Here is a 23,364-nt window from a genome sequence, read left to right as displayed (position 1 = left end):
GAGTTCAATAATATATAACTATATTAATTCAACTGTGAACCTAGAAACTTGCACCCACTTGTGAAAGAGATGTACTGTTGCTCTAGAGTGTGTTACTGAATATGTCAAGGCTGTAGTGAAAAGCTTCTAATCATGCAGTTATTAAAGATTTTTAAAAAATGATTAAAAAATAGTAATTCTTCAAAGCATAAAAATCTGCTCCTTAATAATTAGTAGATGTGAAAAACATTATCACTGAAATCTACCCGATGACTTTATATCCATTCTCAGATGCCAAGCAGCTCAGAAAGTAACCGACTGTGACTAGTAATAATCTGACATATAGAGATTAGAAATTCATGTGCAAACATCTTAATGTCAATTCATTGAAAAAGAATTTTTCTGTATGAAACTGTGTATTTTAATAATGAAATGGAGATCTTTTTGAAAGGTTAAAACGTCATTTAATTTATGTCTTATAGGGTTAATACTGAGTACAATATTGATAATCGTATTAATTCAACTGTAAACCTAAAAATTTACAGCCAATTTTGAAAGAAATGCATCTTAGCTCTGCAAATTGTTATTGAATATGTCAATGCTGTAATGAAATGCTTCTTCTAAGTATGTGGTTATTAAATAATTAAAAAAAAAACCAAAAACAAAGATTGTAAATACTGAAAAAAAAAAACTAATAATAATTTTTGAAAAGGAAAACATTCTATTCATTATTAAAAAAAAAAAAACCACAACAAATTTATGTTGAGGGGCATGGGAAGACTTTGAGGGGGCAATGGGAGGGGCAGAAATGATGAAAATACAGCACTCATGTATGAAATTTTCAAAAAACAAACAAAAAAATAGTCCCGGCACGGTGGTGCACGATTTGATTCCAGGACTTAGGAGGCAGAGGTAGACTGATCTCTGTGAGACTGAGGCCAAGCTGATTTCCATAGCAAGTTCCAGGCCAGCTGGGGGTACAAGGAGACCCTGTCTCAAAAAAGTAGAAAAACAAAAACAAAAACTAATTACAAAAAAAGATGAATGTATGTTGGCACATGCCTATGAGTCCACATTAAGTAGGTTAACGAAGGAGAATTTGAAGTTTAAGACCAATCTGTGCTTCTTTGCACGTTTGAGGCTTGCCTAAGATCCTGTCCTTAAAAACAAGGAAAGAGAAGGGGCTGGAGACCTGGCTCATCAGATAAAAGCACTTGCTACTCTTACAGAGGACCTGGATTTAGTTCCCAGCACCCATATGGTGGCTCCAGTTCCAGGGAATCTGATGCCCTCTTCTGGTCTCTGTGGGCATCAGGCATGCACACAGTATACATATATGCAGGTAAACACTCACAGATGTAAAATAAAATTTAATAATTTTTTCTTAAAGAGAGAGAACTGAAGTTTCCTACAGTAGAACAATATAGAAAATGGATGAGGCGTAGTAGAAAGAGATGAGAGAAAAGCTGGGTGTGGTGGCACATGCCTCTCATCTATCGGTCCTCTCATCTATGTTATATTTTTATTTATTTATTTTTTTTGTTGTTGGTGGTGGTCTTTTTGAAACAGGGTCTCCCTGTAGCCCCAGCTGTCCTGAATTTACTATGGAGATCAGGCTGGCCTTGAACTCACAGAGATCTGCCTGCCTCTGCCTCTCAAGTGCTGGGACTACAGGCATACACGACCAGGCCTGGCTAAAATGGGGTTTTTACAGTGACAACTATCAGGGTGGCTCTAATCAAATGACTGGTGGTACTATAAAAAGGAGAGGTAGACAGACTGGCACATACAGATGAAAGCTGATGTGAAGTTATGTTAGGAGGGAGAATGCCTCTTGAAGACAGAAGACTGGAGCGATGATTTTACAAACCAAATAGTACACCAAGTTTTAAGAAACTAAAAGAGAGGGAGAGACCATCATTCTGTTGACATCTTGATTTTGATTACCAGACTCATGGGATAAGAAAATTTACCCTGTTTAAGCTAGTTTGTGGTACTTTATTATGGGAGTCCTATGAAACTATACAGGGATGCTTAACTATAAGAAGGCTATAAACCAGAGTAATAACAGAAAGAACATTAAGTTGTAAATTAGGAGTGAACATATTTTTAAAAATATTTATTATTTTTATATTTTTATGTGTTTGTGTGTATTGCCTGCATATAGGTAAGTGCACCCATGTCGTGCAATGCCCACAGAGGACAGAAGAGGCTGTCGGATCCCCTGGGACTGGACTTATGGACAGTTGTTAGCTGCCATGTAGGTGCTGGGATTCAAACTCAGGTCTTCTGCAAGAACAGTCGGTGTTCTAACCACTGAGCCATCTCTCCAGCCCCGGAAATAATTATCTTTAAAAGTGGCACAAGGAAGTGAAAAAGATAGTACATTCCTAGGCTTCTGGATGCCTAGTGAAATAGTGCTGGCAGCTTACCTCTCTAAGTACTCTGCAAGAAGCTGCTCTGCTGCAGATGAATACATCCATTCATTTCCAACTTTCTTTGTATATCCAGGGACTTCTTCATTTTTCTTGTTGAATTTGAGATTCAAACCCACATTGGCTTTATGGTCTCCATGAGGGCTAATATTAAAACACGCGCGTGCGCACACACACACACACACACACACACACACACACACACACACACACAGAGTTTTAAAATTGGCTCAAGAAATAAAAGTTTTGCTATTTTTTTTTGGTAGTGCTAGAGACTGAATCCAAAGCATACAAGCTAGACAAGTATTATACCACTAAGCTACATCACCAGTCCCCAAATTTTCATTTCAATTCTTAGAAAACCTCAGTTTTGACTGTTCTATATTTTAGTTATTATGGTTACTTCTAATTAGCAGAAATTAAAACTACAGGAGAGGCTTCAAAATCCAAGTTAAGAAAGCATATAAATAAATTCTATAATTAAAGAAAAATGAGATAATAAAAGGCAAGGAAATAAATATTTGAGGTTCACACACACCCTCTGATACCTTTTTTCAAGGTTAGCTGCTAAAAATAAAAAATGTTCTTGAAACCATCTATAACATATGCCATTCATATAAAAGATCATATAAAAGGAATTTATGTACAATTTTAAAAGAATTCACAGTAATTAATAGGAGAAAATAAACACCGAGATATTAAGCATTTAATCTCTATCAATTAATTTTTCTGCTACTTTAAGAAAATGTCTCTAACATAAACTTACTTTCTCCTAGATCCTCTTCCAATAAAAATACTTCCTGTAAACCTTGAAACAAGGTATCCACTCACTCCAAGGCGACTGGCCAACACATATCCCGGGTTGTACTTTATAGAATATTTCTTTAAATATAAAAATAAAAAGGTGAGTTATGGAAACATGTTAATAAAAATAAGTGTTATTTCATTACTTTTAAAATTTGGAGATAAACAAGAGAACATGGGATTTTGGTAATATAAACATTCTCACTTAGATCTTTCCTCCAATCCCTGCCCCCTGGCCCTTATATTCCCTTTTATTAAAGAATTATTTATTATTTTTATTTTTATGCATATGAGTGTATTGCCTGTATGTATGTAAGTGTATCTGTGTTGTACAATGTCCTCAGAGGTCAGAAGAGGGCATCAGATCCCCTTGAACTGGAGTTACGGACAGTTGTTAGCTGCCACGTGGGTGCTGGGAACTGACCCTGGGATCTCTGCAAGTGCAGCAAGTATTCTTAACCACTGAGCCATCTCTCTAGCCCCCTTACTTCTTTATAAGGATCTGAAAGTTCTTCTCTTTTTCTCTTTAAAGGACAGAATCCCCAAGGATGGATGAAAGGTAAAGAAATATAAATTTGTAAAACTGCCTCAATTTATAAACAGATATGAGTAATTCTTTTCTCTAATATTTACTAGTATATAAAAGTATAGTCAAAGAAATGCAAACTTAATTTGTGTACTTAAGGAAAAATAATAAAGACTGAAATTAAGACAAAGAGGTACTGGGGCTGGAGAAACAGCTCAGGGATTAAGAACACTGGTTGTTGATATAAATTTGTAAAACTGCCTCAATTTATAAACAGATATGAGTAATTCTTTTCTCTAATATTTACTAGTATATAAAAGTATAGTCAAAGAAATGCAAACTTAATTTGTGTACTTAAGGAAAAATAATAAAGACTGAAATTAAGACAAAGAGGTACTGGGGCTGGAGAAACAGCTCAGGGATTAAGAACACTGGTTGTTGTTGCAGAAGACCTGGGTTCGAATACCAGCACCCACATGGCAGCTAACAACTGTCCATAACTCCAGTCCCAGGGGATCCAACAGCCTCTTCTGACCTCCGCAGGCATTGCATGACACAGGTGCACTTACCTCCATGCACGCAATACATGCATACACATAAAATAAAAAAAATAGTAAATTAGAGGGGCTGGAGAAATGGCTCAGGGGTTAAGAACACTGGAACACTGACTGTTCTTACAGAAGACCCAGGTTTGAATCCCAGCACCCACATGGCAAACAACTGACTAAGAGATAAGATCAATAGTAATAATGGAAATCATGGTGACTTGCCATGTTACAGACACTTTGAATACATATCTAATACTCAGATCTATGGAATAGGAATACAAGGTAGTAATGGTCACCACTTGAAAGAAGATGAAACTGAGGTCCAGCATCCTGTACTTTAAGCAGAGGAGGAGGGATGTGAGATGAGAACAGCAGTGGGAGAGATTGTTCTGGCATCATGGCTAACTTAACAGATATCATCCTTACCATCGCCCCAGTCAAATCTCCAAGTTCTGCAAAGGGAAGGGAGGAAAGAAATTACTCTGGGTTTGAGAAATATTTTCTTTTAAGGCATACAGTCGAATGGCCCCACCAGCAGACAGGCAGATCACATCCAAATGATTTAGGTGCAATAGTGCTGAGTTCACTGAATGAGGAATTCCCATTCTCATCTTTGAGAGGCTGGGAATGAAATAAAGTTGAACTGACGCTTGGCAGTGCAGTGCCAGGGAATCTATTTGAGTTCCTATTTAAAGGCACATACAACCTTATTTTGAATGAGTTTTCCAGGGTTTAAATAAGATACTCCAGAGTACAAAATATTCATTTCCTTGCATCATAGAACCTTCTTGCTTAGGAAGTTCAGAATATCTCTATGCCATAGGCTTCTGCATATATTCAGAACTGTAAGACTAAATGATATTGATGATGATGATGATGATGATGATGATGATGCTTTCTTGTTTTTTTTGAGGCAGGGTCTCATGTAGCTCAAGTTGGCCTTGAACTTGCTATATAACTGAGAATGATCTTGAATTTCTGATCCTCCTGCTGCAATCTCTTATGTGCTGAGACCACAGATGTGGACCACCAAGCCTTGTTTATGCAGTGCTGGAGATTGAACCTGCGTCTCATGTATGCTAGGTAAGCTCTCTACCAACTAAGCTACATCCCTAGCTTTCTGAATGTAGAGGTAGATAGGATATGCTAGCACTACAGAGCGGAAGGCAGGAGGATTAGGAGTTCAATTGCAGGATTATCATTTCCTACTAAGCATTTAGAAATGTGTAGAGGTACACTCATTTATGATAAATGGCATGGGTTATGAGCATTTAGTGCCCAGGGGCAAATGTCCTATTGACATAACTGCCATATTTATAACTGTACTGTTCCAATACTAATGGTACCCTATTTTAGGAATTCTGGGTTTTTCTATAATTAAAGGTTATTAAAATAATATCCTAAAAATATGAAAAAATAAACAAAAGCATTGAAAAATAATTGGAAACATTGGGGTAGAGAAAGTGCAAGTTAAAAGGGTATATACAGAAGATCACAGGTTCTTCCACCTTCACTGACTCTTGTAACAAAATTCCAGCTTTTTTGTCTAATAGGACATTCTGCCGGTCTCCTATGTTGTCTAAATTATTTCTCTAATAGATACCTGATGGTAAGATTCTTAGGAACACTTCTGTACTCTACATAGAAAGTTTCAAGGGTATTCTGATGCTTAATGCCTTAAGCATGATCACAATACAAAATAAACAACAAGGTCAGGCATGGTGGCACATGCCTTTAGTCGGGAGGCAGAGGCAGGTGGATCTCTGTGAGTTTGAGGCTAGCCTGGTCTACATAGGAGTTCTAGGCCAGCTGGGGCTAAAAGGAGACTCTGTCTCAAAAATACCATCCAAAATGAGAAACAACAACAAAACAATCCAAAATGAACAACAAACAATAATGGAATTTCTACAATTTTTTTCTGCTAAAGATTTTGACACGTGTATGTATTCTTTTTTTAAAATTTATTATTATTCTGTTTGTATGAGTGCACTGCCTGTATGTATGTAAGTGCATCCACGTTGTGTGATGTCCACGGAGGTCAGAAGTAGGAGTTGGATCCCCTGGATCTGGAGTTACAGACAGTTGTTAGACACCATGTGGGTGCTGGGAATCAAACCCAGGTCCTCTGCAAAAGCAGCCAGTGCTCTTAACCTCTGAGCCAACTCTCCAGGCCCCAATATGTGCATACATTTTTTTCAGTGCTAGGGATTGAATGTGGGTACTTACACATGATAGGCTAGATTTATAGGAATAAATTTACATGAATTTTTTGGAATTTTGAGACAGTCTCCCTGCAGCCCCAGCTGGCCTGGAATTCACTATGTAGGCCAGGCTGGCCTTGAAATCACAGAGATCTGCCTGCCTCTGCCTCCCAAGTGCTGGGACTACAGGTGTGCACCACCATGCCAGGCATGAATTTTTGGCAATACATTTATACATTTTTTCCTTATGTGTGTGTAGGGGGGTGTTGGGATGGTATTAATATGTGTGGGCACATGCCACAGTGCATGTGCGGCAGTCAGAAAACAGCTTCTAGGAGCTCATTTTCTCCTTTAACCATGTGGTCTAGGGACTGAACTCAACCAATCAGGCTTGGCAGCCAGCACCTTTAATCACTGAAAAATCTTGCTGTCTACATACTTTTTTTTTGAGACGTCTTATGCTGTAGTCCAGGCCTTACAGCAACACTCCTACTTCAGCAGCTTGAGTGGATGGATTATTCTGAGACACCATGCACAGCTCATCCTTTGTATGTAGGTGTGTGGGTGTGAGCACACATGTGTAAGCAAGTGTGTGGAGGCCAGAGGACAACTTCAGGGTCCATCTAGTGCCATCTGTTCTCAGGTGCCATCTACTCTGTTTTTTATTTTGAGACAGGGTCTCCCACTAGCCTGGCATTCACTAATTTGGCTAGGCTGACTGGCAAGCAGCCCCCAGGGATCCACCTTCCAGAACTGGATTACAAGTGTGTGCCACTATGCTCAGTTTTTTTATGTGAGTACTGAGGATTGAACTCAGTCCTCATGCTTCACGGCAAACACATTACCCACTGAACTATCTCCCCAGCCCCTCATGCTCATTGTTTTTTATTTTATTATTTTTATTCTATGTGTATGAGTGTACTGCCTGCATGCATGCAAGTGCACCCATGTCATGTGATGGTCACGGAGGTCAGAAGTGTGCATTGAATTCCCTGGAACTAGAGTTACCAACAGTTGTTAGCTGCCATGTGGGTGCTGGGAATGGAACCTTGGTCCTCTGCAAGAGCAGTCAAGGGCTCCTAACCTCTGAGCCAACTCTCAGTCTACTTTATGCTTATTCTTAAAATAAAATACTGAAATTAATTTGAAGGAGGCAGTAAAAATATCCTAACATGTAAAAAGCATATTCTAAATGAAACAATACCAACTACTGTACTCACATGCTGGTTCTGTATTAAAGCATCAAGATTTGGTTCACACGGAATGCTGAAAATCACACGAATCCTACCCTCTGTAATCACATCACCTGAATCCTGAACCTTAGAGGGGAGGGGGAAAAAAAATCACGGAGCTTAAATATCTTTCATTACACTTTTAATTTTTCCCCTTATTTGAATGATATTCTTTCTAAACTAGAACAATAAAATTAGGCAGTGGAAATTTTCACAGAATTTACAAGAAAATATAATATTGTAAAAGTGACAATTTTATACTTGCTTTAATAGCTATTAATCACTTTAAAAATTAATATATTTGAATATTTCAATTACTAAAAAAAATTACATAAATAAAAGCACAAAGAATACCTGAAGACACTTACCCAGATTCACTCATTGTTAACGCCACAAAGAATGACTATAACATTTGTGTACTTTGCATATATTTATATACATAATTATTTTTTAAATATTTTATTATTTTTACTTTATGTGTATGAGTGTATTGCCTACATGTGTGTAAGTGCAATGTGTGTAAGTGTTGTGCAATGCTCGTGAAGGTCAGAGGAACTGGAGTTAAGGCTGGTTCTTAGTTGCCAGGTGGGGCTAGGACCCAAACCCAGGTCCTCTGTAAGAGCAGTCAATGCTCTTAAGCACCGAGCCATCTCTTCAACCCCATATATAATTATTCTTTTGAATGCCTTTTTTTTTTTGAGACAGGGTTTTACTATGCATGCCCAGGCTAACCTTGAACTCATTATGTTGCCCAGGCTGGCCCTGACCTTGAGGCAATCTTCCTGCTTCAGTGTTTCTAATGCTGGGATTATAGGCACATACTACCATACCCAGCTCTTCTGAATGCTTTGAGGATATATTACAGATAACATATCCCTTAATTTACTGTATTTCTTCTTTTAGTATATATTCCTAAGGATATTTTTTTATATAAAACAACAGTATAGATACTAGGTATATAAATTTATATTGATATTTTAGTCTCAGCTACTATCCATGTTCCAATTTTGTCAGTTGATCTAATAATGTCCTATACAGAATCCTGTATTTAGTTGTCTGTCTTCTTTTTTAGTTTAAAATTAAAAAAATTTTTATTTTATGTGAATGAGTATTTTGCCTACACACACACACACACACACACACACACACACACACACACGTGCAATGCCCATAGAAGCCAGAAGAAGGTGTAGGATCCTTTGGAATTGGAGTTACAGATGACTTGTTAGCCAGCCACGTGGGTGCTGGAAACTGAACCAGGGTTTTCTCCAAGAGCAGCCAGAGCTCTTAACCCTTGAACCATCTCTCCAGCTTTGTGTCTTCTTGCTTTGGAGACATGGTCTTGCTATGTAGCGCAGGCAGGCTTTAAATGCATATCCTCCAGTTTCAGTCTTCCAAGCTGAGATTACAGATATGTATCCTCATGACCACCTGTTTACTCTTTTTGAAACAGGGCTTCACTAAGCTATACCCCTAGCATTTACTTGTGTTTTTAGTATTCTTTGATTTGGAATATTTGCTTGTTTTAACAATATTGGAACTCTGAAGAATGTAATTTGTTCTTCCCTTTTTACTCTGCCTTTGTGTGTGTGTGTGTGTGTGTGTGTGTGTGTGTGTGTATGTGTGTGTGTGTATTTGTGTAGTACTGGGGACTGAACCTAGGGTCTCAGGCATTCTAAGCAAGTACTCTACCACTGAGCTACAGCAACCTCTTGCTCCCCCTTCCTCCCCCAAAAGTTCCTTATTTTGCTTATTTGTACTGAAATTATATACTATCTGCCAGACTATCCCATATGTGATGTGTCCATGTTAGGGTATCATATATGGAAGTATAAAGTATTAATCAATGTCTGATCATGCTACCAACTTTGACCATGTTTTCAACATGTTGCTGAATTTCTTCATGTCACAATTATAGCTTTTGTGCTTCTTGTAGGTAATTGACATTCTATGAAAAGATACTTTAAGACCATGTAAAAATCTACTTCAGATAAAATTTCCTCTAGCTTTAGTTTTCAAAGATAATTCATTTTTCACTGACTCATTCCTTACATTGCAAAATGGTTTTCTAACACCACCATTCTCTCCACACTTACTTTTGTTTGTGTTTTGGGAAGCAAACCCAGGGCCTTGTGCACTGGCCAAATCTCAATAGTTTAAGTACCAGAATAATTAAGTACAATAACAAATTAGAAGCTGCTGAGGGAAAAAAGAAGAACTGATGATTCCATAGTGATAATATAAAGACTATTGTTTATAGTAGCATACCAAAAGTAAATGTGGTTTTTTAGGTCAGTGCCTAGATACATTATATATTTTGGGATCCCTGCCAGTACCTCAAAATCTATATTTCTACAGACTCTTTATTTTCTTCCATTCAGTATTTGAGTGTACTTTTTCCCATGTAAGATGTGGAGTTCAAATTATAAACACATTTAAAAATCGACTTAACCCTGTAATCTACCGAAAATAGTTTTATAATTGCTTTATACTATAAAAAAATTTATTAAAACCACTAGAATTTAAATTCTTTTCTCCACCTCCTGACCATTATCACTAAATACATTTAACCAAATACTGTGCTCATAAATTACATGAAAGAAATTTTAAGTTTCCCTTCTGGTATTACATTTTGCTTTGCGCTTCTATTAACTTGAAAGTAGAAAGAAATTTAAGTAATAACAAAATGGAAACTAACTTCTCCAGTGCAGCCATAATAAGGAGTTCCCAGCATAAAGACCATACTTCTAGAAGGAAACAGATCATCCAGTGTTTTGATATTGGAGAAACGAGAGTCAAAAGTTCGGATGTCCTACATAAATGAAATATGAAAGTCAATTATCATAGCCAGTATTTCTGAAGACTGCATATCATGTTTTTTTTTCTTATGGGATCATATCTATTTTGTCTTCAAATGTCAAATACAAAGATTTATATAGAACACTATAGGAATACTGACTTGTTAAAACATGTACTCTTTCAGGTACTTTATACATTTATCTAGTCCACTTATTTCTTAACACAATCCTCTGTGGCAGAAAACATTTATTATTAACCTCACTTTATAGACAAAGAATGGCATAACAGGGGATGAATCATGTTCAAGGTCACATAACAAAAAAGCCAATTCAGGCAGTCTATCTCTTAACTATATCCCCTAAATTGCAGGATTACTACATATAGCAGTATTCCCCCCATCTATGGGAGAGGGGTAAATTCCAAGTCCCCTCCATACTGTGCATGCGTGAAACCACAGATACCCCTAAAACCTATACATTTTTTTCTTATCTATGACAGGGCTGGAGAGATGGTGCTGTGGTTAAGAGCACTGGCTGCTCTTGCAGAGTACCCAGGTTCAGTACCCAGCACCCATATGGCAGCTAACAACTGTCCATAACTCCAGTTCCAGGGAATCTTGATGGCTTCTTCTAGCCTCTGTGGGCATTGCAGACATGGGTATACTTACATACATGCAGGGAAAAAACCCATATACATAAAAATAAATAAATTAGCCAGGCGTGGTGGCACACGCCTTTAATCCCAGCACTCGGGAGGCAGAGGCAGGCGGATCTCTGTGAGTTCAAGGCCGATAGAGGTCAGCCTGGTCTTTAAAGTGAGTTCCACATCAGCTGAGACTACAAAAAAAAAAAAAAAAAAAAAAAAAAAAAAAAAATTAAAGAAATAAAAAAAAATCTATTACAAAGCTTAGTTTACAAATCAGGTAATAGTAATAAAACAGAAGATTATTTGAATGTGGTCCCTTGCTCTCAAAATATCTGTAGTCACTTAAAAAAAAAATTTTTATGTGTATGCATGTATTGCCTGCATGTAGATAAGTGCAATTCCCACGGAGGTCAGAAAAGGCTGTTGGATCCCCTGGGACTGGAGTTATGGACAGCTGTTAGCTGCCATGTGGGTGCTGGGATTTGAATCCAAGTCTTCTGCAAGAACAACCAGTGTTCTTAACTGTTGAGCCATCTCTCCAGCCCCTGTAGTCGCTTTTTTTTCTCTCATGTGATGTGAGGATACAATGCCTATGTGAGTAAATACTGAATTCTAAGATGTGGCCACAGTTCCAAGGTTGATGCTCAATAGCAAATAGCAAAACTAGTAATTTTCTTCACCATTTCATGGTTAGAAAATTCATTCTTTTTTGTTTTGTTTTCAAAAGTTAAAAATTATTTTTGGATCTTATTTATTTTTAAAATATACTTTACCATTTTTATGTGAGTATATTGCCTGCATTTGGGTACATGCACCCGTGTTGTAATGTTCACAGAGGTGAAAAGAGGGCATCAGATCCCCTGGAACTGAAGTTACAGATGGTTGTTTGCCACCATGTGGGTTCTAGGAACTGAACCTGGTTCCTCTGTAAGATCAACCAGTGCTCTTGACTGCTGAACCATCTCTCCAGTCCAGGGATTATTTTTATATGTATGTGTGTTTTGTGTTGCACGTATGAAAATGCACCTGTGTGTGCAATGTCCACAGACGCCAGAAGAGGGTACTGGATCCCCTGAAACTAGAGTTACAGATGGTTGTTAGCCACTATTTGTGCGCTGGGAATTAAACCCAATCCTCTGCAAGAGCAAACAGTACTCTTAACTACCGAGTCATTTCTCCAGTCCAGGAACATTCATTCTTCTCCATTTCGTCCTTCCTCCCTCCTGCCTTTCCTTCTTTTTTTTTTTTTAAGTCTTTTATGAGACAGGGTCTCCCTGTAGCCCCATCTGGCCTGGAACTCACTATGCAGACCAGGCTGGCCTCGAACTCACAGAGATCTGCCTGCCTCTGCCTCCCAAGTGGTGGGATTAAAGACCCACCACATCCAGCTCATTCTTACTATATGTAATGAGAGTATCTTCAGTATATGATTATTTTTTCTTTCCTAATTAAGGTGAAAAGTTTCATCTTTTTACTTAAAGGAAGCATAGCCTAATGCCAATATCACTACCCTGGCACTTTGGAGTCATTATTAAGTAAAATAAATGTACCATGCACATAGATATCATAACAACTGAACTGAGACCATGATACTACTTATTGGGTAGCACATACAGTATGCAAACGCTGGACAAAAAAATGATTCCCATCTCAGGAGGGACAGAGAAGATTTCAACTCATTGCTCAGAATGGTGAGGAATTTTTAATGTATGAATTGCTCAATTCTGGCACCTTTCAGATATTTTTAGACCTTGATTGAATGCAGGTAACTGAAACTGTAGACTGCTAAACTTTGGATAAAGGTAAACTACTGTAGCTAAAGAAATTTGTCTCCTTACAATATCTGACATTATAAACACAAAGCAAGTACCTTTTATATTCATTAGTTTATTTCAGGCAAAAAGAAAAATTTTTAAGAAAGGGTCATGATATGTGGCCCATGCTGGCCATGAACTCATGATCAGCTTCAGCTTCCCAAGTGCTGGAATGATCACAGGTGTACAAACTACAACTGGCTAAGGCCAAAATTTTTGGAGGACAAAAAATACTAAAACTGTTTAAAATGCAAAGGTTTATGCTAGAAATTTCCTACTGGAAATTAAGTTCTTAAAAAATATCACAAAATCAGGGGCTGGAGAGATGGTTCAGCAGTTGAGAACACTGACTGTTCTTGCAGAAGATCTGGGTTTGAATCCCAGCACCCACATGACAGCTAACAACTGTCCATAACTCTACTTCCAGGGGATTCGACAACATCTTCTGTCTTCCACAGGCATTGCATTACACAGGTGCACTCACCTACATGCAGGCAATATACGCGTATACATAAAATAAAAATAATATATAAAATATTTTTTAAAATCACAAGATCAAAACCAAGTTCCTTACTTATACACAATCTGAATATGAAACAGTCCTTATACAGAATAACATTAAATTTTTTTAAATTTAGTGTGTATGCGTACACATACACACACAGACAAATACACACATCAGAAGACAACTTTTAGGAGTAGGTTCTCTCCTTTCACCATGTGGGTTCCAGGGATTGAACTCAGGACCTCAAACTGCAGGCACCCTTATCTCTTGAGCCAGACAGCCCCCAAATAATATATTTTGTGATATAATTTTTTTTTTGTTTTTGGTCTTTCTGAGACAGGGTCTCCCTGCAGCCCCAGCTGGCCTGGAACTCACTATGTAGACCAAGCTGGCCTTGAACTCAGAGATCATCCTGCCTTGGCCTCCCGAGTGCTGGGATTAAAGGCATGTGCCACCAGGCCTGGTGTGATGTAATTTTTAAAAAGGTTGTAATGCACATTCTACTTATAAATAAAACTCATGTTAGGCAAGTGTTCTATCCAAGTCTTCTTTTTTATTATTTTTTAAAATTTATTATTTTTATTTTATGTGTATGAGTGCATTGCCTGCATGGATGTAAATGTACCCATGTCGTGCAATGCCCACAGAGGTCAGAAGAGGGCACTGGATTCCCTGGAACTGGAGTTATGGACAGTTGTTAACTGCCATATGGATATTGGGATTTGAACTTGAGTCTTCTGCAAGAAGAGCCAGTGCTCTTAACCACTGAGCCATCTCTCCAGCTCTTCTTTCTTTTAATACTTTACTTATGGGTTGTTTTTTTTGTTTTGTTTTTTTGAGACAGGATCTCCCTATAGCCCGAGCTGGCCTGAAACTTGCTATGTAGACCAGACTGGCCTTGAACTCTCAGAGATCCACCAGCCTCAGCCTCCTGAGTGCTGGGATTAAAGGTGTGTACCACCATGCGTGACTAATATTTTATTTAATATTTTTATTTTTATGTGTACATTGTCTGCATGTATGTAAGTGTATTCATGTCATGCAATGACCATGAAGGTCAGAAAAGCGTGCCAAATTCCCCTGGAACTGGAGTTACAGACAATTGTTAGCCTTGAACCTGTGATCTTCCTGTGGCAGCCTTCCAAGTAGATGGGAGTATAGGTGTGTACCAACAGGCTGGCAATTATGTTTCATAACGTATAACAGTGTACATTAAGAGGGAACTGAGACTTGTGCGGACTTACCTTAACAATAGTTTGATAAACAAAAGGAAGAACTTGTTTTGACCACTGTTTTTCTAGATGAACTTCACCATTTTGATTTATTTGATATTTACGACCTGTGAGTAATTCAGCATACACAACTGCAGATGTTTCATTTATTATTATTCCTTTTCTTCTTAGGTATCTAAAAGAATGAAAAACAAAGATACATGTGTAGGGAATGTATATAGTCTAGGTGATAATCATTATCTAAACTACCACCTCAAAATCAAACACTTAGCCGGGCATGGTGGCGCATGCCTTTAATGCCAGCACTCGGGAGGCAGAGGCAGGTGGACCTCTGTGAGTTCAAGGCCAGCCTGGTCTACATAGTGAATTCCAGGACATTTGGGGCTACAGGGAGACCCTGTCTCAAAAAGACCAAAAAAAAAAAATCAAACACTTAAACTTCAAGTAAACATGCTAGCAGTTTTGAACACCAACTGAGACCTTCTATAGTACTTATTATAGTCTGTGGACCATTTTTCCACTATGTGATTAAATGAGAAAGCACAGATCTACAGAAACTCCAGCATTTCATATAACAAGGAAGGCTACATTTATTAGATAGGGGAAAAACAAATGTTAGTGAGAATGTGGAGAAATATGAGTAATTGTACATTGCTAGTGAAATCGTGAAACAATACACCTGCTGAAGAACATAGTTTAGAAGTTCCTGAAACAGATAAACAGAATTGTCAGGTGACCAAGCAATTTAAGATCTGAAATTGATAATCTCCCAAACTGAAAACACTCAAATGAAAGCGGATAAATGATCATAGCAGCACCATTCTTACCCAAAAGGTAGAAAACACCTAAATCTTCATCAATGGAAAAACAGGTAAGAAAGAGTGTTATGTCTATGCAGTGGAATATATTAATATAATTAATATATTAATCATAAGAAAGCTAAAGGGATCATATATCATATAGTTCTCTATACAGGAAGCATCCAGGACAAGTAAATTCAGAGATAGAAAACAGATTACATCCATTCAATGGGCCCTATTATTCTAACATGCAGACCTATAAACTACAGCCATTGGCCAAATCCAGACTGTCTCAAATTACAAATAAAATGTTATTTGAACATTAGCCATCATTACTGTTCATAGCAGCTCCACAATGGTGGAGCTGAATAGTGACAGACACTGTAGTCTATAAAGCCTAAAATATTTACTACCTGAATTTTTATCAAGATTTTTATTTTTAATTATGTGTATATGTGTCTGTGTGTGGGTATGAGTACATATGTGCATATGAGTACAGGTGCCTGAGGAAAGTAGAGGCAACAGATCCCCCAGGAGCTGGAGTTACAGGCAGTTAGTTGTAAGCTGCTCAACATGGTTGCTGGGAATTGAACTCAGGTCCTCTGGAAGAGTAGTATATGCTCTTAACTGCTGATCCATCTCTCTAGCCCTTACTACCTGATTTTTAATAGAGGAGTTTGCTGATAACCTGATTCAAAAGATAAAATCATTCTTTAAAAATATTTTATTACTTTAATTAAAAAAAAGTTTTATTGAGGTTTTAAAATTTCAAAAGTTTCTCACTCAAACCCAGATCCCCCTCCCCCATCCATGCCTCCCTCATCCCCCCCACCGAACCCTATATACTCCACTCTACATGCTTGAGTCCTATTCATTCAGGTGTTTGTACCCAAATGTCTTTCAGTGTAAATGCGTCCACTGGAGTCTAGTCAGCCCATCCAATGTAGAATGGGATTCCTATATGGAACCTCACCCAACCACGGCTCAGGGACCACTGTGGAAGAGGAGGCGGAAAGATTTTAAGAGCCAGGGCTGGTTCATGAACATAAGGAGGTGGAGGCTTCCAGGCCACTGGAGGCTTGCTCATGTGAGCCTGCAGCAGGGGGTGATGTCAAACTCAGGACCCATGTCAGCTCAATTAAACAAGGGCCCAAAGGGGAGTGTGAGAAATAGGTGGCCGGCCAGCACTAGATTGAGAACTATTTGAGACTGATTGCTGCTGGGTGAGGAAGAGTCCATATGACTTACATAATTTTTATTTTTTATGTATGTGTGTATTGCCTACATGTGTATAAGTACACCATGTAGTGCAATGCCTGGGGAGAACAGAAGTTGTCAGATCCCCTGGAACTGGAGTTTTGGATGGTTGTTAGCCATGTGGGTGCTGGGGATCAATCCTGGGTCCTCTGTAAGAACAGTCAGTGCTCTTAACTGCTGAGTCATCTCTCTAGCCCCAATAAAAACATTCTTTAGGATATTCTTAAAATCTATTTCCCACCTTTTCCTAGAATTCTTATCAGAGAAATACTAGCAATTATCTTAACTTCTTTGAACCTCTGTAGTATTTATTGGAGGAATTCCTCAGTTTGATCTTTTAGCTCATTGATTCAGCTTTCAGACTGCTAATACTACTATTCAGACCATCTACTGATCTCAATATAGCAGTCATATTAAGAAAAAATTTTTTTGTAGTGTTTTTGAGACAAGGTCTCCCTGTGTAGCTCCAGCTGGCCTTGAACTCAGAGCTCCATCTGTCTCTGCTGGGATTAAGGGCGTGCACCACCATGCCCAGGTAAATCAGTAATTTTTTAAAAAAAGACAAAGTATAGATCATGCTGGCCTTGAACTTCTGGTGATCTTCCTGGCTCAGTCTCCTAGTTACTGGGATTACAGGCATACGCTACCAAATCCAGTTTACTAATAATTTTTATATCAATTGCTAACAAGTATAAGAGAAATTATGTCTAGTCTCTCCTATGAAAAGAGGTACAAAAATCTGAAACCAAATTTAATGAATAAAATCCCCATCCTTCCATCCATCCATCCATCCATCCATCCATCCACCCATCCATCCATCCATCCACACACATACGAATAATACAATACATCATAACTAGGATCTAATAATAATATGGGTATATTAATTAGATATTAACAGATATAGAAAAAACTTTTGATAAAATTACCATTATTTAAAGACAAATCTTTTAACCAATTAGCAATATAAGCAGACTTTTTTATGTTAAAAATATTGATTGGGGTTGGAGAGATGGCTCAGTGGTTAAGAACACTGGCTGTTCCTGCAGAAGACCCAGGTTTGAATCCCAGCACCCACATGGCAGCTAACAACTGTCCGTAACTCCAGTCCCAGGGGATCCGACAGCCTCTTCTGACCTCCGTGGGCATGGCACGACATGGGTGCATTTACCTACATGTAGGCAATACACAGATATACATAAAATAAAAATAATAAAAAAAATTATAAAAAAATATTGATTAAAAAACCCTTAAAGCACTGGGCTGGTGGTACACGGCCTTTAAACTCAGCACTCTGGAGGCAGAGGCAAGCAGATCTCTGTAAGTTCAAGGCCAGCTGGGGCTACAGGGGGACCCTATCTCAAAAAGACAAAACAAAACAAAACAAAACAAAACAGATCCTTAAAGCCAGATGTGGTGGCCCATGCCTATAGTATCAATACTTGGGAAGTAGAGGCAGAAGGATCAGGAGATCAAGGTCATCCTTGTCTACATTAGTGAGTTCCAGGCCAGCCAAGGCTACGTGAGATTCTATCTCAAAACAGGCCAACAATTAGAACTTTATATACTGAATATGAACAAAGTATAATGACATTTATGAATGAAAATGTCAAAATGAAACCCATTATTTTCTACGGCAACTAAAATAATAAAAATAAAAATAAACCCAAGCAAATCTTTATGGATGGGAGTATATGCCTATAGTGTCAGCACTCTGGAAGCTGAGGCAGAAGACTGCATATTTGAAGCTTCCCTGGGCTATAGAGCAAGAGAAACCTTGTTTCAAAAAACCCAAACCAAGCCACCCTCCCACCAATCTACTAAAACTTTATAGTAATTATCATGTTTAATGACAAATTATTTAACATTTTCCTCTGAAATTGAGAATGATACTATAAGAAAAAGATGAGTCAGGCCAGGTGGTAGCACCCACCTTTAATCCCAGCACTTTGGGCACTTGGGAGACAGAGGCACTCTGTAAGTTCAAGGCCAGCCTAGTCTACATAGTGAGTTCTAGGCAAGCTGGGGATACAGGGAGATCCTGTCTCCCAAAAAAAAAAAAACAAAAAAACAAAAAAACAAAAAACTTAAAAAACAGCCAAAAATTTAAATAGGCATTTCACAAAATAGTATATTCAAATGGTCAAGAAACATGAAAGGATGTTCAACTTATATTAGTTATCAGAGAATGCACATTAAACCAAATGATACACTACCTGTATTAGACTGTCTGGTAAGACAGAAGAAAGAGGAATAATTAGAAAGGAGAACAGAGATCAACAAAATTCTTCCAAACTGTTGCTAGAGTGTCAAGTGATAGGATCATTTTGCAAACTTAAGGCAACTCTACTAAAACTCTACTTAGGCATATGTTATGATGCAGCATTTCCATTCCTAGAAATGCACCTAACAGAAATATACTCAAAAACACTCTACAAGATCCCACCAAGGAAAACTCAAATGTCCACTGACAGTAGAAAGGATAAATTTGCACCATATCTATATAATTTAATACTATCACTGAAAACAGATGAATTATAACTACATGTAACAATATGAATATTAGAATCATAATACTGAGCAAAAACAGCCAGACTCAAAAAATACATCCTGAGCTGGACATAGAATGCTGCCACTTGAGAGGTGGCATCAGGAGGATCAGGTTCAAGGCCACCCTGGGCTACAAAGAGACCCTTGTCTCAAAATTCAAGAACAAGAGGCTGAGAGGAGTAACTCACAGGACGATAATTAAAAATGGGAGGCTCAGCGGTTAAGAGCACTGACTGCTCTTACAGAGGACCTGGATTCAATTCCTAGTACCCACATGGCAGCTGACAATTGTCCGTAACTCTAGTTCCAGGGGATCTGACACACTTTCTTCTGATTTCTGAGGGCATTGTATGACATGGGTACACTTACATACATGAAGGCAATATACTCACACACATTAAAAAAAAAAAGTGAGGCCAGCCTGGTCTACTTAAGTACCAGACCAACCTGGACTACAGAATGAGACTGTACCTTAAAATAAGGGAAAACAAAACCAATCAGAGCAGAGCAGAACAGAACAAAGCAAACATAAAGAATAAAACCAAAATTCAACAATAGGAAAAAGATGGATGGGATTATAAGACAAAATAGCTATTCTTTGGGGTTGGAGAGATGGCTTAGTGGTTAAGAGTACTTTTTGTTCTTCTATAGGACCTGAGTTTGGTTCCCAGTACCTATGCTAGGCAACTAATAACTGCCTGTTATTCCACCTCCGGGGGATTCAACATCATCTTCTCTCCTCTTCAGGCACCCGTACACATGTGGCAGAGACATACACACACACACACACACACACAATCTATTCTTGGGGCAAGAGGCAACACGTCGTAATGGCTAAAAGTGTGTACAGAAGACTTCCTAGGATTTTGGTAATATTACTGTTGGTTCTTTTTCTTATACTCTGGCTACATATATGAAAAACTTATCAACTATGGAAATACACTTATAATCAACTATGGTAATACACTTATGACTGATTTATATATATAGTTATTTTATATATACATACATATGTATATATATATGTGTGTGTATATATAGTGCATATATATAGGGCATACACACACACACACACAGACACACACACACACACAGACACACACACACACACAGACACACACACACACACATATATAGTCTGTAAGTATGCTTCAAGAAAAAATTTCCATTAAAACAAAAACGTCCAAGAAGTTAATTAGGATAATACTTTTAAATTCTCAGGTAATTGGGAAATTTTTGTCCAATTATTATTTTTTAACTGGATTTTTGTGATTTTTACACAATTTGATGGAATTTCGATCCCTAACCCTATCTGCACTTCCCCTTATTGCCCCTGCCCAATTTAATGTACTCTACTATAATAAATTAATTAAAAAGAAAAAGCAAAGTAGGTAGGCTCTTGCTAGCTCAGGCTGGCATAGAACTGGATATGTAGCCCAGGTGGCCTCAATTTCTCAATCTTCTTCCATAACCCCCTGAGTGTTATAATTACAGGTGTGAGCCTTAAACTCAACTACTACATTCTTTTTATGATACTCACTGCTCTGAAATTCCTTGTATTTCTTTAGTCCAGTTAGATTGTTCTTTATCTCCAAGTTGTACAACTTTAGATGGTGGAGCAGTTTTTCCCAAATAAACCTTCTGTGTTCCTGGAGGTTCTTCCAAGTAAAACCTTAAAAATTAAAATAAAAATCACATATACCCAAATCTGTACTTTAATACAGAACTCTTGTAGTGTCAGTTCCTCATATTGAAAAAGATTTTTATGGTACAACAGCAACAAAACAAAACAAAAAATTAACAACTTAAGTCCCTTTTTAATATTGCAATATAAATTGTGGAATAAAGACTTTCAAAAAATTAAAAAAGTTAGGTACATTGGTGGTATGTGCCTGGATGTTACACAAGGAGCTGAGGTAGGACGGAATCTTAAGCCCATAGGTTTGAGACCAGCCTTCACAAAACAGCAAAATCCTGTCTCACTCCAAGAAAAGAATTAAATAGGGGCTGAAGAGATGGTTCAGCAGTTAAGAACACTGGCTGTCCTTGCAGAAGACTCGGGTTCGAATCCCAGCACCCACATGGCAACTAACAACTGTCCATAACTCCAGTTCCAGGGGGTCCGACAGCCTCTTCTGTCCTCTGCAGGCACTGAATGGCATGGGTGCACTCACCTACATGCAGACAATACACATGTATACATAAAATAATAATAAATATTAAAAAAAGAAAAGAATAAATATTTAGGTATAAATATAACAAGATGCATATTTGATCTATATGATAAAAAGACAAAACACTGATAAAAGAAACCAAAGATCTAAATAATACAGGGGTATACTGTGTTTTGGGGTTAGAAGATTCAACACAGTATAGATATCAAATACCTCAAAATTCATTTATAGGTATAAAAATTTTTTTCTTTTGCTTTTTTCTTTCTTCCTTCTCTCTTCTTCCCTCTATGCCCTCTCTCTCCTTCCTTCTTTTCTTCCCTCCTCTTTCTCTCTTACTCACTCACTCTCTCTTGACAGTGACTGGCTGTATACTCCAGGCTGGCCTTGAGCCTCTATGTAGCTTGGGCTAGTCTTGAGCTTGTGGAGATCCTCATGCCTCAGCCTCTGAGTGCTGAGATTTTAAGTGTGAACAATTATGCCCTCTAGGTTTAATAAAATGTCTATAAAAGGTTTTTTAAAGATACAAAACAATCTGTTTTAAAATTTACATGGAAGGCAAAGAAGTAGAATAGTTACAACTATTGGAAAAGAAAAGTTGAATATATCACTCTGATGTTAAAACTTGGTATAGAGTTAAGTAATCAAGATAGTGTGTATGGGCATAAAAAGAACCCACATATATGTACAGAATAAAAAGCTCAGAAAAACACTGAACTTTTTTGTTTTGTTTTTTCATATTTTTTAATTTTTATTTATTTTTTTGTCTTTTTGGGTCATGGTCTACCTGTATCCCTAGCTGGCTTGGAACTCGCTATGTAGACCAGGCTGGCCTCAAACTCACAGAAATCCACCTACCTCTGCCTTCCACGTGCTGGGATTAAAGGCATGTACCACCTTGCTTGGCTGATTTTTAATTTTATTTATTTTTTTAAGACAGGGTCTCATTATATAGTTCCAGTTGGCCTGTAACTTGCTATGTAGACTAGACTGGCCTTGATTCGCCTGCCTCTGCCTCCCGAGTCCTGGGATTAGAGGTATATGCCAACACGCCAGGCGAATATTTAAAAAAAAAAAAAGTTTGTTTATCCTAAGATCTACGGCCTGGTACACAGTAGTGTTCTTAAGCATTCTACCATTGAGCCACATTCCCAGGCTGCAACTAACTTTTGATAAATAAGCAAACTGAGTTCAATGAAGAAAGGATAATCTTTTCAACAAATAAGGCTACAGTGAGACCCTGTCACAAAAAGAGAAAAAAAATAGCTATTTTGGTCATGTAATAACTCATAAAATACAACCCATCTCAGAACAAAACTTAGTTTTAGCCATATGAATGTAACAAAGAACAAGAAACCAGGAAGTCAAGCTTTATATGAAATAAAGTTAAAAATGACCAAGAAAGAGGTGCCTAAGTATTCATTGATAAAATGACTATAAACTTAAAACAAAATGATAAAAAAACTTAAACATAGAAGACAAGGGTAGACATGGTGAGGTATATTCCCATAATCCCAGCAGTTGGGAGGCAGAGTCAAGAAGATGGCTGCAAGTCTCAACAGTGAGTTCCAGACAAGCTAGGGCTATATAACAAGATCCTGATTCACTGTTCTGTATTTTAAAAATTAATGTAGTATTTAGGGCTGGCTTATAGGTTTAGTACGTAAAGTACAAAAGCCTGATGATCTGATTTCAATGCCCAGAATCCACAGTGGAAGGGGACCCCTGGTGTGAAGTAGTAGTCTCTCCATGTCCGGACAGCCCATGAGCTCGGTTTCATATGCAGAAGACTCCTTTTCATTAGGGTACTTTCCTGGCATCTTCCTGACTCGTCTTTTGAAGTAGCCCCCAAAGAAACATGGCCTC

General features: G+C 37.8%; 1 protein-coding gene across 3 annotated transcripts in view; it reads right to left on the bottom strand.

The window, feature by feature from the left end:
* Xrn1 (5'-3' exoribonuclease 1) overlaps positions 1 to 23,364 on the bottom strand; it is a gene marked incomplete in the record, with an annotated part of 152,837 nt that overhangs the window by 79,844 nt on the left and 49,629 nt on the right. For all 3 annotated transcript variants that reach the window (XM_029557814.1, XM_029557813.1, XM_017795169.2), the window contains 6 exon segments: positions 2,412 to 2,558; positions 3,181 to 3,296; positions 7,714 to 7,812; positions 10,424 to 10,537; positions 14,733 to 14,895; positions 20,868 to 20,999. In XM_029557814.1, coding sequence (XP_029413674.1) covers positions 2,412 to 2,558; positions 3,181 to 3,296; positions 7,714 to 7,812; positions 10,424 to 10,537; positions 14,733 to 14,895; positions 20,868 to 20,999 — 771 coding nt within the window.

This window comes from Nannospalax galili, unplaced genomic scaffold (assembly GCF_000622305.1).
Source record: "Nannospalax galili isolate Female #2095 unplaced genomic scaffold, S.galili_v1.0 scaffold708, whole genome shotgun sequence".
NCBI lineage: Eukaryota > Metazoa > Chordata > Mammalia > Rodentia > Spalacidae > Nannospalax > Nannospalax galili.
The sequence above is the reverse complement of the archived record's forward strand: the minus strand, read 5'-3'. Positions and strand labels throughout refer to the sequence as shown.